The following is a 16,660-nucleotide window of genomic DNA, read 5'->3' as shown; positions in this document are numbered from 1 at the left end:
GGAAAGAGGGACAAAGCTGCACAGTCTTGCCTACTACGTCGCAGTGGTGGCAACAAAGAAAGCCTGTTTCTTTGCCACTGTTGCAACCTCAAGCAGCCGGCCGGCACAGCTTTTCTGAGTGATGAATGGGCTTTTGCCATCTGGCCAAGAGAACATTATTTTGACATCTTCGGAGGCCTGCTGTAACAACTTTGCAAAGCACTATAGGGACAAAATCAGATTCAGACAGATTTGGATGCCACGGTTAGAGCAAGTCCAATGGTTAGAGCAAGTCCAGGGCACTGTGTGTTCCACCTGTATTGGATCAGTTTCAATTATTGTGGCCTGAGGATGTGGAGAAGCTGCTTGAAAAAGTGCAGCCCACCACTCGCCCTCTTGACCTTTGCCCATCTTGGCTGCTGAAAACTATCCATAGGGGACAGACTGGATGGGTCCAAGGAGTGATTAATGTTTCACTGGAGGAAGGGGAGGTACCATTTGCCTTGAAGGAGCAGTCGTGTGTCCCTTCCTTAAGAGGACCTCCTTAGACCCCAGAAGTGTTGCTTGAGAAGGTGGTGGCGGTTCCACTCCAAGCATGCTGGGAGGAAACTGATTACTTGGATCTGTTCCAGTCTGGCTTCAGGCTTAGCCATGGCACTGAAACTGCCTTGTCCCCTGGTGAATGACATTTGTTGGGAGAGAGATGGGGGAATGCTACTCTGCTCATTCTCCTTGATCTCTCAGCCGCTTTGACCACAGTATCCTTCTGGAATGTATCGAGGAAGTGGGTGTTGAGGGCATTGTGTTTCAATGGTTCTGCTCATACTTCCAGAGCGGCTTCCAAAAAGTATTTATGGGAGGCAACTTTCAGTACCATGGGAATTACCCTGTGATGTTTCACAGCCTTCTATCTTTCCCCCCATGCTATATGACATCTGTATGAAGCCACTGGGAGCTGTCATCAGATTTGCCAGTGAGGTGCCATCAATATGCAGATGACATCCAGCTCTGCCTCTCTATTCCATCTGAATCAGGAGAGGCAGTTGAGGTGTTGAACCAATGCGTGGAGGCAGTGATGGATGATGTGGGCCAACAAATTGAGGCTGAATCCTGAAAAGACTGAGGTGTTCTCATGTTCAGGAGGTGGGAAGACAGCCTGTTCTGAATGGGGTTGTTCTTTCCTTGAAGGAGCAGATCCGCAGCCTGAGGATACGCATTAATTCAACACTGTCACTGGAGATTCAGGTGGCCTCAGTGGCTAGGAGTGCTCCACCTGGTTTACCAGCTTCAGCCCCCTTTGGACAGAGATGATTTGACCACAGTGCTCCATGCTCTGGTAACTTCCAGACTGGTTTATTGCAATGTGCTCTAGTTGGGGCTGCCCTTGAATACAACTTGGAAACTTCAACTGGTCCAAAATGCAGCAGCCAGATTACTGGCTGAGGTTCCCTTTAAAACTCTTAAAATACGGGTTATATGAGTATATATATTGCCCCTTCGTTTCCAGGCCCAGTTCAAGGTGCTCACGTTAGTGTTTAAAGCCCTAAACGACTTAGTTCCCAAACATCTGAAAGACCGCCTCCTTCCCTACAGATCCTCTTAGGTGTTGAGATCAGCAGAGGGGGCCCTTTTGGTAGTTCCACCACTGTCAGAAGTTCGGGTGGTGGTGGCCTGAGAGAGGACATTCTCTGTGGCAGCTCCTAAGCTGTGGCTCTCCCCCGAGGTGCATCTGGCAACTTCATTGTATAACTTTTGGTGAATGCTGAAGATGCACCTCTTTATCCTGGCCTTCGACACCTGATATGTATATTTTTAGGACCCAGCCTTTTTTCTGTGATGTTGTTTGGGTTGTTTTCAACTGTTTTTAATTTTGTTTTTAAATTGTTGTAACCCGCCCTGGGGCCTTTGGGTGAAAGGTGGGTAATTGATGATGATGATTAACATTTATTATTCACCCTTCTCCCAGAGGTCTCGGCACGTTACAACAATTTTAAAATAGGACATTAGAAATCACAAAATAGGGTGGATCCTAAAAAATATTCATCTTAGATGTCAAAGGCCAGGATAAAGAGGTGCATCTTGCACCTAAAAGTGTACAATGAAATTGCCAGATGCACCTTGGTGGGGAGGGAGTTCCACAACTTAGGGGCCACCACAGAGAATGCCCTTTCCCGGGCTACCACCACTCCCAAGCTTCTGAGGCAGGCAGAACTACTAAAAGGGCCCCCCCTCAGCTGACCTCAACACCCAAGAGGGTCTGTAGGGGAGATGGTCTTTCAGATATTTGGGACCTAAGTTGTTTAGGGCTTTAAACATTAGCATGAGCATCTTAAGTTAGGCCCAGAAACAAATTGGCAACCAATTCATCCATCAATTATAACAAAATGATTGTTGCTGTCTTTATTGTATGCTGATGTCTGTTGCCAAATACATCCAGTCTTGCATGTCATCATCGATTTTCTCATTCTTTCCTTCTCTATTTACCTGAGGATGATGGATGACATTTCTGATAGGGATGATGCCTCCTTTGAGAAGGAACAGCCAGGGTCCGATAAACCTCCTCTCCAGGGGGAGGAGTCATCCCTCTCACCAGACCGACTCTGCCTGTGGTCGATGACATTTGGGGTCCCCTTGCATTCTCTAGAACTCTTTCTTTTTGAGCCTTTATTCCTGTGTTTTATGGTCAGTTCTCTTTTGTCTTTTTGTCAGCATGTTCTCTCTCTTGTTGTGTGTATGTGATGATTGAGTGGGGGGGTGTTTTTTTCTGTGTCTTCCTCCTTGCCTTACACCTTTGCTGCTTTTTTCCTCACTGCTGTTGTTCGTGTGTCTTTGCTTTTCTCCCTCTCATCTCTTCATGTTTTGGGGTTGCTTGGTACTGGGGTCAAAGAGATGCCTTTTCAGGCATAGAAGTGACCAGTCAAGATGCACGCTGTGAGGATGGACTGCCAACAGTGAAAGGGCATGGAGCAGTGGATCCTACTGGCAGACTCCTTAGTCAGGACCACCATTTTGTGTTTTATGGCTGCAGCTGCTTTGGCTCTGTTCCAGCCAGTAATTCTCATAACCCAAAATTGTCTCCTAAATACTTTAGTCAGCTTTAGATTAGAAGATTTTGTGTTATGTGTTAGGATAAAAATTTTCTTACTGTCATTGTCATCTTAGAGCATTAGAGTGATAAAGCCCAAAGATCTGTATGTCAGATGAATCCTTTGGTGCTATGACAACTGCTACTTGTGTTCTGCAGAGCTGTGGGTATGATTAGATAGGTTAAAGGATTTTACTGCTATAAAAGGTGTGGAGATAACACACTGAATAAATACATTCATTGTTGTTTCCTCTGCAGTTTGGTGATTTAAATGCTGTTTCTCCTGGAAATATGGACAAAGGTTAGTACTACATGCATTTATAGATCTTGGGTTGAATCCAAAGAATTGCAAATACAATTTGACTAATGCAGAGGAGCTTTCTCCTCACTGCAGCTCCCTTCTCTCCTTTTGGAGGGTAAGAGGACCTTCTTCGAAAGACATAGGAGTGAATCAGCAGGATTGTGGGGGTGGGGCATCTTACATGAGCAAAAATGCATTTCTGCTCGCACAAAGCACCTTTGGATACAATATCATGTGAATCCATGAAACATATTTCTGCTATATAATACTTAAAATTATTTAAGAATAATCCCAGAAGGGCCATCTAAATTTGACAAATGTAAATCAGACTTGATTGAGACCAACACAGTGCTGAACCTGTACACCTTTTCAAGTCTTGGTCAGAGGTTATGAGAGTTAGAGATCAGTATATGCTGAGTTAGTTTTCAAGTATTATAAGCTTTTCCAATCAGTATAACCTTAATGGAGCTTGGGCTCACAAGTAAACATATAGCTCTGAATCTGGAAGTGTAACTGTAATGTAGATAATAGAAATTATAGACTACCATTAAAGGTATAAGAAATCTTCACTGGAAACAAAGAAACCTTCATCTGCAAATTTAAGAAATAGTGAATTATTTGACTCACAAACTGGACATACAGATGCACCTGTAACTTTATATAGTTAAGGTTGGATATGGACACAAACTGGGAACAACTGATAGTCGGGAAAATGATAGAGTTGTTAAACAATCACATCTCACAATAATATGGGTCTTTCAGATTGCAGGATTCATGGTGGTTTTATTTGTGCAGATGAGGGCAGTGAAGTTGAAAGTGAAATAGATGAAGAGCTGGATGAATCTGGAGAGCCACAAGCAAAGAGAGAGAAGACTGAAATTAGCCAGGCCTTTCAGGTTGGCTGCCTGCAGCCTGTACTTGAGAGTGGAGTACAGCAGAACCTCCTCAACCCTCTTCACAATGAGCACATTGTTACAGCTACTCAAACTATCAGACAATGCAGTGCTACTGGAAATACATATACTGCAGTCTAACAAATATTAAAGCTTCTTTTTTCCAGATTATATTAGCCCTGTTAATGTTGGGCTTATCATGGGGGAGGGAAGGGATGCAAAGAAGAAATCTGAAGGTCAACCGTTGTCAAATTTTATCAGTGCTTGAACATTACTTTTACTGGAGTTGTAAAATGGAATGGGTGTATGTATTTTGCCAGGTCTCTTTTGGAAGAAAAAAAAAGGTAAATACAATCATTTTACACTGGCCGCTTAATATAAAGAGTTTTCTTAGTTTCAAGAGTCAAAGCATTTTTGCGAAGCTTAATGTTAATGTTTTGTCCTCTTTATAATTAAAAGTAATTTAATTTTTCATAGTTTTTACAGAATATTTTAATGTTAACTGTTAGTCATGGTGATTTCGTATAAATAGGGTTTTAATTAATTGCACTCTGAAATATCAAGAATTTTCCTCTTTGATTTACACTGGAGGCATTTTCATTTGATAGCAGCTGCATTAAAATTGTTATGAAAAGGCAGCTTTCATTGGAGAGGACTGGAAGATGCTATTTTGATACATTTCAGAGTGTTCAGGGGATATATTAGAAAATTTATTATAATCCTAGAGAACATAGACTGTCTTCTTTCTCAGAGGAGGAGCAATTCTCACAGTTGCAGGATAAATGAGAGCTCTGATCGCATGTGGTAATGTGTACTTAATAAATGTACATATGACACCATTACAGTCAATGCAAGCTTCCTTAAAAAAAAGAATCATTTTTAATTATTTGCATACCAACTTCTCTCTTTTAAGACTACTGATTTCAGGTATAGTCTGCCCAAACAACCGACTCTGTGCAGTCTCCATTCATTTCAGTAGAGCTTGCACAAGATTCAAACCAAACCATCTTGAGATTCAAACCATTTAAATGAGTGGAGGTTGTGTTACAGTTGTGCTTGGTGGATTATGCACCTCATATACATATGGGACCACTACCCAGATGCTTTCTGCTCTTCAGTGGGACTGTAGATGTTAGTTACTGAAGCTAAAAAAAAAAAAGCATCTTGATTATTTTTTTTAAGTGTACGTGCTACTTGTTTTGAACTGGACATGCAGGAAACCATTCCTTTCAGATGACTTTTTTTATTCCATGTCCTTTTCCTCGTGATAGTTCAATCTGCTGCTCTTGTTAAAGATAGTTTATAGGATGCAAGGAATGTAGCAACCTGCATTGTAATTTTGCTCAAAATAATTCCTGGTTCTTAAGTGGATTTCATTTTATACAAAAATGTTTAAAAGGCAGTGAAACTGGCACATGTCACTTGTACTTATTTCCCAATTGCGTAGAATTTGAATAGGTGGCTAGATGGACCATTGCCATTTAAGAATGTACATCAGGGATCATTGTACCTCGGCTATTACATGGTGCCTTAAACAGAACTGAAGCTAAGATTTTCTTGTTAATAACTCTTACATTGATTCAACAAAGTGTGCCTGTCTTCTTTCTTTCTCCCCTCCTCCCTTCAAATTCCCTAAACAGTAAGGGCAGGTCACATTATGTTCAAAAATCAAGATTTTTTTTGTATTTATTAGATACACTATCCTTCTTAAGAGTGACAGCCTATTTCTTCTTTATAGCTGAATTTCACTTTATTACTAATCAGATTTTCTTGGTGGGGGAGGGGAGTGTATGAAAAACAAAACTAGCTTTAACAATGTCAAAGGTCAACAAAATAGGTTAGCCAATTTCCAAACAAGAATTTATATATATTTCTTAAACCCTTACCTACTTTTAATTTTTAAAAAGTAAAGTAATCAAAACTTTTTAAAGCAGCATATAGTTACAATTTGTGCATATGGTGTGTGTGGGGGGGGTCAGTCTGCTATTTCATTGAATGTTTAAATCTTACTATGTTTTCTTTTTATTCTGATGACCTGTTACAGGTATACTGGAAAAACATTTCATTGGTTTAAAAGATACCTGAAATTCCTTAGTTTGATCAAAACAAACCAAAAATGAAGGAAAGCACAAAGAAAATCTACTATAGCAAAGCCCATATAAAATATTAGGGGCTTTGTTTGTCATTTGTCTGAAAGATTATCTTTAGGTTACAGTCACCAAATGCTTGAACAGCAGGTGGAATATTGGTGTATTTATAGCACACAGGTTTGATGCTAGGTTTTTCATGTTTCAAAAATTTCTAAGGATTTATTAATTTTTTTATTTGACATTTCTACTTCTAAACTAAGCTTTATCAATTTTCTTAAAGTTGCAGAATCTGACCCCCATGGGCAGTGGGGCTAAGCTCTAGGTATTGTGCCTAGTAAGTCTTGTCACATTGTTTACTTTAACTTATGCTGATATTATATTACATTATCATTCTGTTCATTCTGTTATTTAAATATGTTCTCCCCCACTCAAAATCCATCACGTCTGTAGCCCTCACCATTTTTTAAAAATCTAAGCTGTGATACTTACTCCCTCTCATTGTGCATTATGAAATGTTTACACTTAAATACAGTGAAATTAAATATAAAAACAAAGAAACACTTTTCAGCATAGTTTTTTAAGGCTCTAGTAAGAAGATTCTGTATTAGATTAGATTTATTTACTGATATAATCCTTTGAGATGGCAAACTTGTATGTTTTCTTATCATTGTCTTTTCATTATTAATGTTGGATTTTTTTCATGCAGCGAAATGACAAAGATGCAGATTTAGTTTTCTGAGAGAGACAGGGCTTGTAAACCCTCTATAATTCAACTCTTTATCCCCCACCCACTCCGGGTTGATCACTGTATTCAAGGTGCCAAAAAGATTAATACATAATTGTACTTCAAGTGAAATCCTGATACAAAGGTAATATTCTGGTCTGCAACAGAGCCATGTAAACAAGATGGATCTTAGCAGCCAGATATTGCCCAAATGTCATCCAAAAATGCTCCCATACATTGATGATAAATTCGAATAGCAGTTTTGGTTATCCAGAATTTATCACTTAATTAAATTGCAGTTGATAATTTCTGCTTTTATGTTTGATTTATTGTGAACAACTGGTAGACCTAACAAATCATATGGGTCCACTGACCTGCATTGTCCCAACAGGCTCTGCAACTTAATCAGTAAGCCACATCTCTGTAGGTAGCTTTCTGACACTGTACTACTTGTGCCTATACACTTGCACCATTCCTTGCAAAATGTGATGTATTTGATGCATAAGGGCTGGGACCCAAAGATTCCCATGCATGTGTCCAAGTGCATCTGGGCTCTCCCACATTTCTCCAACTATAGGTCTTTGTACTTTGGATGTTGCACCAGAGGTCTCCTGATTTTTAGTGAAGAAGGAGGCTCAGGAATCTCTGGCATATGCACAGGTGCTCCCCACATAATCCTCTGAATCATAAGAATGATCTTAAACAAAACAATCAATTTGTCTATCGTACACAGCATAAATATCGAAGTTACGTGTGCAGCACTGAGATTACTCACTTTTGACAGCACTGCAGGAAAATAGACTCATAAGATTTGTAGGCCATCTTTCTTTACAAGTTGGTTTCAAGAATAATAATGCTTATAATTAAGACTTTTTGGCTTTTGAACAAATAATGCAGTGATCAATGTAGATCATACTCTTGAAACTTCTTACTCAGATGCAGGGCCCCCTCTTCATAAGCTCTTAATGCAAAATAGTTGGTGCTGTCACTTTAAACTAACAAATGTTTGTACCGTCTTGTCGAAATTCTTTGCTTTGTGCTTATTTTTGTATTACGACTTGGAATTACAACACTACTTTAGAAATCAATCACCTTTTTTAAAAGTTACCCGTGTGCAATGTTACCACATTTGGTTCACCATGGGTGGTGATAATTGAAACAGTACTGATGGTACCGTCATTCAGGAATGTACAGATCTACATACAATTTCTTTAATTTAAAACGAGGTATTTGTAAACATTGGAAACACTTTTCTCAAATTATTTTCACTGAAACATTAATATCTGCATAGTTTTCACAAGACAAACAAGAAAATAGATTAACATGACATTAATGAAACCTAATTTCAATAATGGAATAGTTTTATAAAAGGATTACCCAAAGGGTTTTTTTAACTTGCATATAACACTAATTTCAGAATATATAACAGTGATTTATGAGAGTAGTACCAGTTCGTGAAAATTGGGCCCTTATTCCTTCATTACAGGTCACTCTTTTGTATATATGGTTAAAAATAGTTAAAAGGAAGGGGAATGTTAGGACTGTTGTTTGGTGACTGAAGAAAACTGGAACAGAAGCATCAATTCAGTGCTTAGGTCTAGTGTTAGAAAATTCTTTTGATGGTAATACTTTGCATTTAACCCTTTGAGCATTGTAAGTTAACATGATTGGTATAATATTTAAGAGAGCACTAACAGGATTATGAGTGCAGTGTGCCCACCTTCAGCAACAGCAATCTGATATAATGAATACTATGTGTCCAGCTTTGCAGTGGAACAAGTCCTAAGAACCTTGAGAAAAAATAAGTTGTGCTCTACTTCAAAGACCACTGAATACCCCTTGAGCCCTGCTAAAGCAATTGCAGTTTGTTTGTTTGCTTTTTGTCATACATTGCATTGAATCTAGACTTCGATCCAACACATGTCTACTCAGAAGTAAGCTCCATTGGGTTCAGTGGGACTTACTTCTGTGTGTGTTGGATTGCAGCCTTAGTCATTTTTAGAGTAGACCCGTTGAAATCACTGGGACACTTAACCTTCTCATAATTTCAATAGGCCTTTGCAAAGCATGACTGTGTTCAGATCCAACCCAACTTTGCACATATATGTGCAAAACCCCAGGCCTGTCATAGGAAGCTGCCTTTTATTGAGTCAGACCATTCATCCATCTAGCCCAGTATTGTCCACACTGATTGGCAGCAGCTCCCCAATGTTTGGGGCAGGGGTCATTCCCAGCTCATTCTGGCGATGTCAGGGATTGAACATGAGACCTTCTGCATGCAAAGCAAATGGTCTGCTAGTGAGCTATGGCTCTTCTCCATTAAAAGACATTTTATTCATCAAATATCTGTATATGTTATAAATGTTTTTCTCAATAAAATGAATTTGAGATAAACATCTAATTTTATGTTCGATACAGTTAGAATAAAATATTCACTGCCATTTATACTGCCTACAGCAAACTAGTGTTTCTACTATTTTGGGGGAAATTATTTGGTCCAAGAAACATGAATTATAAAGTACATAAAATGTTTTTAAAATTAGATATTTAACAAGAAAATAACTTTATTTCAAAATAGTAGAGAAATCTTGCTAGTCGGTATATGAAAATCTGTAAATAGGAAATGTATTTCAGATATATGAATTTTAAAGGAAGTTGGCAAACGGTGGCGGGGCTAGCCTGTGACTCTCCAGATGTTGGGCACCAGCTCCCATCCAGCATGTCTAATGGTCAGGTTGATGGAAGTTGTAGTCCAGCAGTACATGTAGGGCCACAGATTAGTCACCTCTGCTATAAACAGTCACACACAGGGTATTACCATAAATACAATCCAGTGGACATATAGGTGTTCATGGGAGAAAACTGTGTGGACTTATGGGTGTCTTTGAATTTTCTGCTGCAACCGCTATGCTGTTGAAGACAAGCTGCATTTTGAAACCAGAAGTGGCTTGCCTCGTCAACAGCATGGGCACCTATTGTGCTCAAAGAAACTTCTGTGTGTGCACATAGATTGACCACTATGTCTGTAGCTTTGTTGAGTTGAAGCCTTGATTCACTGCATGTTCCCACCTCTGAGTCCAAAATGTCAGGCATAGTTTAAATAAAAATAGGCCACAGGTGATAGAGTAGTGTATGATTTTATTTTATTTTTTTACATGTAGCAGTAAATGCCACACCAACCCATTGGTCAGGTTTGTGACCCTCCAAGTGAAACATATCTCACTAGGTATGTATACTTTTGCACCTGAGGCTTGATGAACCTCCTGTTTTTTACTGCGTAACTGAGACTGGCATAACAGGCAGGTTGCTAAATACATAGCAGCTCCCAGTACATGGCTGGTGAGCTCTGTTGTACTGGCTGGTGAGCTCTGTTTGCCTTGGAGAATCACAAGTTGTACTGGCCTCTAGATATTATTCTGCAAAATTCTTGTCCATTTTCTCCATGCAGTATCACTAATAAACAGTTTGCACTGAAGCTGTACTTATTCTGGAAGATTCTATCCATTAATATAATGCAAGCCTCATACCAACCTTTCCTTATTCCAACAAGCTATTCAAATTAATGTGTAATTAAAAATGAATGCAATACTCAAAGGGTTTATGAATTTATTTTTCATAATAATTTTACTGTAAATGCTTCTCAGTTTGCATGCCTTGATCATTGCTGCTAGTGATTTTATGTGCCAGTAGAACTGAGTTTACATTACCAATTTTACTTAATAGCTAAAGCCACTTACAAAGTGACTGCCTGGGGTCTTTTGATTGAAGCAACATGCCTTGTTCTCAAAATAATTTGTCCTTGGGGCTGGTCTCCTTTTTTTGGCTCCCCCCCTCCTTTTCTTTTCCTAAAAAAATAAATAATTATATTGGGATTGGAAGCCCTGAGTAATACTTTGTAAGAATTCTCAGTTAAATTGATTATGTAAAATGAAATGCACCAGAATACCAGGTTGAATACAAAGCATTATATGCCATATTAAGCTTCACTCTTTGCGCAATTCACCAAACACTGTTGCTGGGCAGCCTCCCATACAAATCACATGAAAAACGAATTGAAATTGCATGGCAGCAATGCCTTGTGGATTGTGCCTTCTGTGCCTATATTCACATGTAATCGGGGAAATTATTTAAATTTGAAAACTGGATGGGGCAACAGGTTGCGATTCACTAACCTGTATGAAGTAAAACTCCAAAGCAAGGCAGGACAAGTGAGTTGCTGCTATCACTTGGTAGGACTGCACTTTTGCAGGAATGAATTCCCTTTTATGACAAGGTTATAGAAAAATCCTAAGCATGCATGTAAGTACTATATAAACAGGGATTATTTCATTTCTTGAATTGAATTTTTAATTGAAGTTTTAGAGAGATATACAGCTTGAATGGATTGTCCACAATGGGATAAATATTATATAACAGAAACTTTGTCACAGAACTAAAACATTTTCAAACTAAAACCCAATGTAATTTTGATTATGAAGAAAGACCTTATTTATTACTTATTTATTTACTATGTTGTTATGCCACTGTTCAGACAATTATTGTCTCCTAAAGCAGCTCACATTAATCAAAACAAGGCCCTGCCATCAGATTTACAAACCAAAAGAGAAGACACACAAGGGAATGAGGAGTGGTAGGAAACAACAGAAGAGGGTGATCAGTTCTTCAAAGTCTGAACAAAGTAATGAGCTGCAAGTGTTTATATCAGTTTTGGGCTAGTTGGATCTTTCTTTGCTGGTGTTGAATAGCGGTTAGAACCCCTGGCTGATGGATGGAATCAGAGTTTTTTCTCCTTCCTTCTGCAGTCCCAGGGCAACCAGCAGGTGGAGCAATGTGTTCTCTCTGGCAGGGAGGGGAGGAAGAAAGCCCTCTGCAGCTGCTTTTTCTTGGGCTAATGAATGGGGCAGGTTGGTCTTCCTCTTGCCCTGAAGTTCTTCCTGGGAGGCAGGAAGTGTAGCCTGCCAAGAGCCCTTGATCCACTTGCCAATGACAGAGGTCAGCATGTGTTGCCATTGCCTATGCAGCCCCAGGGCAACTTACAAAAGCTGTCTTTTGAAATTCTGAGATGTTATTCTTGCACAAGAAGTACAATCCTAGGTGGTTTTGGGAATTATATCTTTGTATCTAGAAATTGAAAACAAATATTTAAATTTAAAATTCTAATTACTATTTCAAAATAACCAAATAATCTTTAATATACAAATATCAAAAATAAAAATTTAACCAAAGCAGATTGCTCTCTTTATACCTTAGTTTTTCCATTTGAAAATTGACTTTTTCCATAATACCTAGTGAGGCAGTAAAAATAAACTTTTGTGTGCCTTTTTAAAATCTTGGGAAATTTGTGCCTGTTTAATTTGGTTAATTTTAGTTCTTACCATTTGTTAACTGTACTATTACCCAGGGCTTTCTACCTTCAATATAAGTTAATTTATTGTGTTTTGTTTTATAATTTCTCACTCTTATTTTTGTTACGTGCCATCATTTAAATTTCACTTAGTAAGTGGCAGATCATGCTTTTCAGTCCCACAAGCACAGAAATGCAGGAAACACTAGTAAAACATATTGGATCTTTTTATTTTCAAAATTGACTGACTATATAATGTAAATGAGGTAAGCAACTTTTTGTAGATTGTATGTGTGAGATAATGTAATGTTCTTTTCCAGTTTTTGGATTACAGTTGAATATACTTTTTAATTATTTAAAGAAAACATCTTTACAGAATAACGTGATGGGTTTTGTATAATGTATTTGATTTTGTAAATACGTATTTCCTGATGTGATTTTTGTGAAAATGCTAAATCTTTTAGTATATCATGTCCTCTCAAAATTGGCAGGAGCTAAATAATAGTTTGTGGGCAATTTGTATTGTGTACTGTACAATAACTGGGGAACTTTTATAATTATAAAAATATATATTAACTTTTAGTGTGTTGTTTAAACAAATGACTGGAACATACTAAAGATAGTAGGATTTTTCTGAATATTTCAGACTTGAACTCAGGCTAGCTTTCTTGTGTTTTTCAAAACAAAATTGTGTCTTGTCTTTTAAAATCAATAAATTTGTTTTCTTGTTACAAATATATTTGAAATGTTTCTATTTTTATAAAGACATATTATGGAGGGAAACTGCAACATCATGTATGTATTAAGTTTTTTTTGAAAGAAAAAGGTTACATTGATTCTTCTGTTGTATGCAATTTTTCAAGAATATGGGAGATCTATGTATCTTAATACCAGTAAGATAAAACTTAATGCCAGTACAGGTACTGCATCAACATACACAGAATATCTACAATCTTGGAAGGCCAGTTTTCTGTTAGGAAGATCCACTCAATATGTAAGTAAATGTAAAGGGATTATAGCTATGCTTCATGTTTAGAGTCACTCACAGCAATATTTTCTATATGTACCTTCATTCAGCAAAGCAATGATTTCAACTAATCAGCAACACAAAGTTATAGAGAAAAGAGGAATCATAAAGTTGACCTCAATAGCGTATTAGACAGACAAAAGGAGGGTGTCAGATTCAGTCAGATGCCCTTTTACTCTTCCTAAATGCCTAGCAGCACAATCTTTTGTATGGTTATGAAGACCTACTATATTCATTAGGGTTTATTCCCAGGTAAATGTATTGCTGCTTAACTGGTGAATCAAAATCATCAGTAGATCCAAGTACACAAACTGCCCTTTCTATTCTCTAGGTTAGGGCCATAGTATGTTATAAAATTATTTGCAATTTAAATAGCTGTAACATTTTTCAATCAGCGTGAGAACTGATTATCCTATGATGTGGCTAGATGTTTCTGTTTTGGCATTTCCTAATGTGTATGTATATTATGATAAAATAAATCAGTTGAAGTTCTAGTTACATTTTTATCTACATTCTTAAATGTATATATTTATTCCTTAGTGTCCTCTGTTGTTGACAGACCTTTTTTGTGTGTGAAACCAGGCCATTTTCTATGCAGATAGAGGAAACAATCCACCAAGTAGTATTTCTGTGCAATTTTCATTGATTTCAGTAGGATGTGATTTTGAAACCACCATAGGAAGGTTATACAGTGCATGGTGGATTCCAACTGAGCATGGGAAGAATTCGGGAATGAAGGTAGCCACGTTGATTCATTAGTAAAAAAAATGCAAATAAAAAGAATAACACAATACTTTTACTAGGAACAATTTAGAAGTCACAAAGTAATAGGCAAGGTTATATTTTCTGGGGAAAGGTCACTATTGCCCTTTCCCCCTAGCACGCCATGCTACAATGGTATGTTTTTGGCACTAGTCTTATAAAACTGGCCCAAGAGCACGTGTCGTAACACTAGGCATGGCTTAACTCGGATAGCCAACATAGTGTCCTCCAGATGTTGTTGGACCACAATTTCCATCAGCCCCAGGCACAATGGATTATGGTTAGCAAAGAATGAGGGCTGTAGCCCAGTAATTTTCAGTGGGGCATCACATTGGCTGCCCCGGCTTAACTTTCTGCATGATGATAACAGACTGCAAACAGGGTTTGCATTGTGCTCACCAAAATTTTTTTCTTCCCTTTTTGTGATTTGTCTTTTTGTTTTGCTTACCATCCAGCCTGAAGAACTGCAAAGTTGAAAGGTTGCTCAGTACTGGGAAACTTTGGGTGGGATATAAATCAATTATGTAAATAATAGTAACTTTTTAGTTGGTTCTATTGAAGTTAATTGTGCTACTGTTGCTGATTTAGATTTTCCAGTTAGGAAATGTGACAGAGAAGTTTTGCTGTTATTTTGTGCAACCCTGTAAGTATTAACTACTCAGCTGTGATCATAAGAGCCCTGCAGGATCAATGCAAAGGTCCATCTAGTCCAGCATCCTGTTCAGTTTGTTCTGTGGCAAACCAGATTCTTATGGGAGTTGATGAACAGGACATAAGTGCAGTAGCACTCTCCCCACAGATGTTTCGCAGCAACTAGTGTTCAGCAGTATATTCTTTCCAGTACTGAAGGTAGTACATAGCCAACATGACTAAGAGCCACTGATCACTTTAGCTTCCATGAATTGGTCTAACCTTTTAAAACTATCCAGTTATGGCCATCACTGCCTCTTGTGGAAGCAAATGCCATTATTTAGCTGTGTGTTGTATGAAGAAGTGATTTCTTCTCTCTGTCCTGAACCTTCCAATATTCAGCTTTTATGGATATCCCAGAGTTCTAGTATTATATGAGAGGGAGAAACACCTCTTTCTATCCACTTTCTGTACACCAATGCGTAATTTTATACACTTCTATCATGTCTCCCTGTACTGTCCTTCTCGCCAAACTAAAAAGCCCTGGATGGTATTACCTTTCTTCATAGGAGAGTTGCTCCAGCCTTTTCCTGCACCTTTTCCAGCTCAACGGTATCCATTTTGAGGTGTAGCAACCAGAACTGTACCATTTCAAATATCACATAGATTTCTATAACAGCATTATGATATTGGAAATTTCATTTTTAATCCCTTTCCTAATGATCCTCACATGGAATTTGCCTTTTTCACAGCTACCATCCACTAGATAAACATCACTAACCTATCTACCACAACCCCAATATCACTTTCCTGGTCAGTCATCACCAGTTTGAACCCCCTTGGTGTACATGAGAAATTAGGGTTTTTTACTCCAATGTGCATCACTTTACACTTGCTTACATTGGATTGCATCTGAATTCCCATTCATCAGTTTGGAGCAATCCTTTTGGAACTCCTTGCAATCCCTTTTTACCATCCTGAGCAATTCGATGTCATTGGCAAATATGACCACCTTACTGCTCACTCTTAACTCCAGGTCATTTATGAACAAGTTAAAAAGCACCATCTCAGTATCAGTCCCTGGGGGGGGGTGTCCACTTTCTACATGCTTCCATTGTGAGAACTGACCCATTCCTATTCTGCTTCCTGTTGTTTAACCAATCACTGATCTGCAAGAGGATCTATCCTCTTACCCATGACTGCTAAACTTACTCAGGAGTCTTTGTTGAGGGGCTATATCAAAAGCTTTGTGAAAAACCAAGTATACAATGTCTACTGCATCATGTTTTTGGAGTCTCTCAACTCTAAAAGGTTAGTTAGTCAGGACTTGCCCTTGAGAATCCATGCTGTTCTGCTTCAGTAAGACTTCTTCTATATACTTGGTAATTCTATATTTGTGCATTTCATTAGTTTTCCTGGAGCAGATGTTAATCTAACCAGCCTTTAATTTCTCATGTCCCCTCTGGATCCCTTTTTAAAAATTGGTGTTAAATTGGCCACTATCCAGTCCTTGGGTACAGAGACTGACTTTAGGGACAAGTCATATTATCTAACATATTTTTGTTAGAAGGAGAGCCAGCATGGTGTAGTGGTTAAGGTGTTGGACTATGACCTGGGAGAGCAGGGTTCAAATCCCCACACAGCCATGAAGCTCACTGGGTGACCTTGGGCCAGTCACTGCCTCTCAGCCTCAGAGGAAGGCAATGGTAAACCCCCTCTGAATCTCTGAATACCACTTACCATGAAAACCCTATTCAAAGGGTCGCCCGTAAGTCAGAATCGACTTGAAGGCAGTCCATTTAATTTTCATTTTTGTTAGAAAATC

At 38.4% G+C, this 16,660-nt stretch overlaps 1 protein-coding gene across 7 annotated transcripts in view; it reads left to right on the top strand.

Moving 5' to 3' along the window:
* RFX3 (regulatory factor X3) overlaps window positions 1-9,424 on the top strand; it is a 220,961-nt gene extending 211,537 nt beyond the window's left edge. For all 7 annotated transcript variants that reach the window (XM_061629144.1, XM_061629118.1, XM_061629109.1 and 4 more), the window contains 2 exons: window positions 3,323-3,365; window positions 4,161-9,424. In XM_061629144.1, the coding sequence (XP_061485128.1) occupies window positions 3,323-3,365; window positions 4,161-4,399 (282 nt within the window). In that variant the 3' untranslated portion in view covers window positions 4,400-9,424. The remainder of the gene's footprint in view (window positions 1-3,322; window positions 3,366-4,160) is intronic.
* Window positions 9,425-16,660: the final 7,236 nt, after the last annotated feature.

The sequence above is a fragment of the Rhineura floridana genome, chromosome 1 (assembly GCF_030035675.1).
Source record: "Rhineura floridana isolate rRhiFlo1 chromosome 1, rRhiFlo1.hap2, whole genome shotgun sequence".
NCBI lineage: Eukaryota > Metazoa > Chordata > Lepidosauria > Squamata > Rhineuridae > Rhineura > Rhineura floridana.
This window is presented reverse-complemented; position numbering and strand designations above follow the sequence as displayed.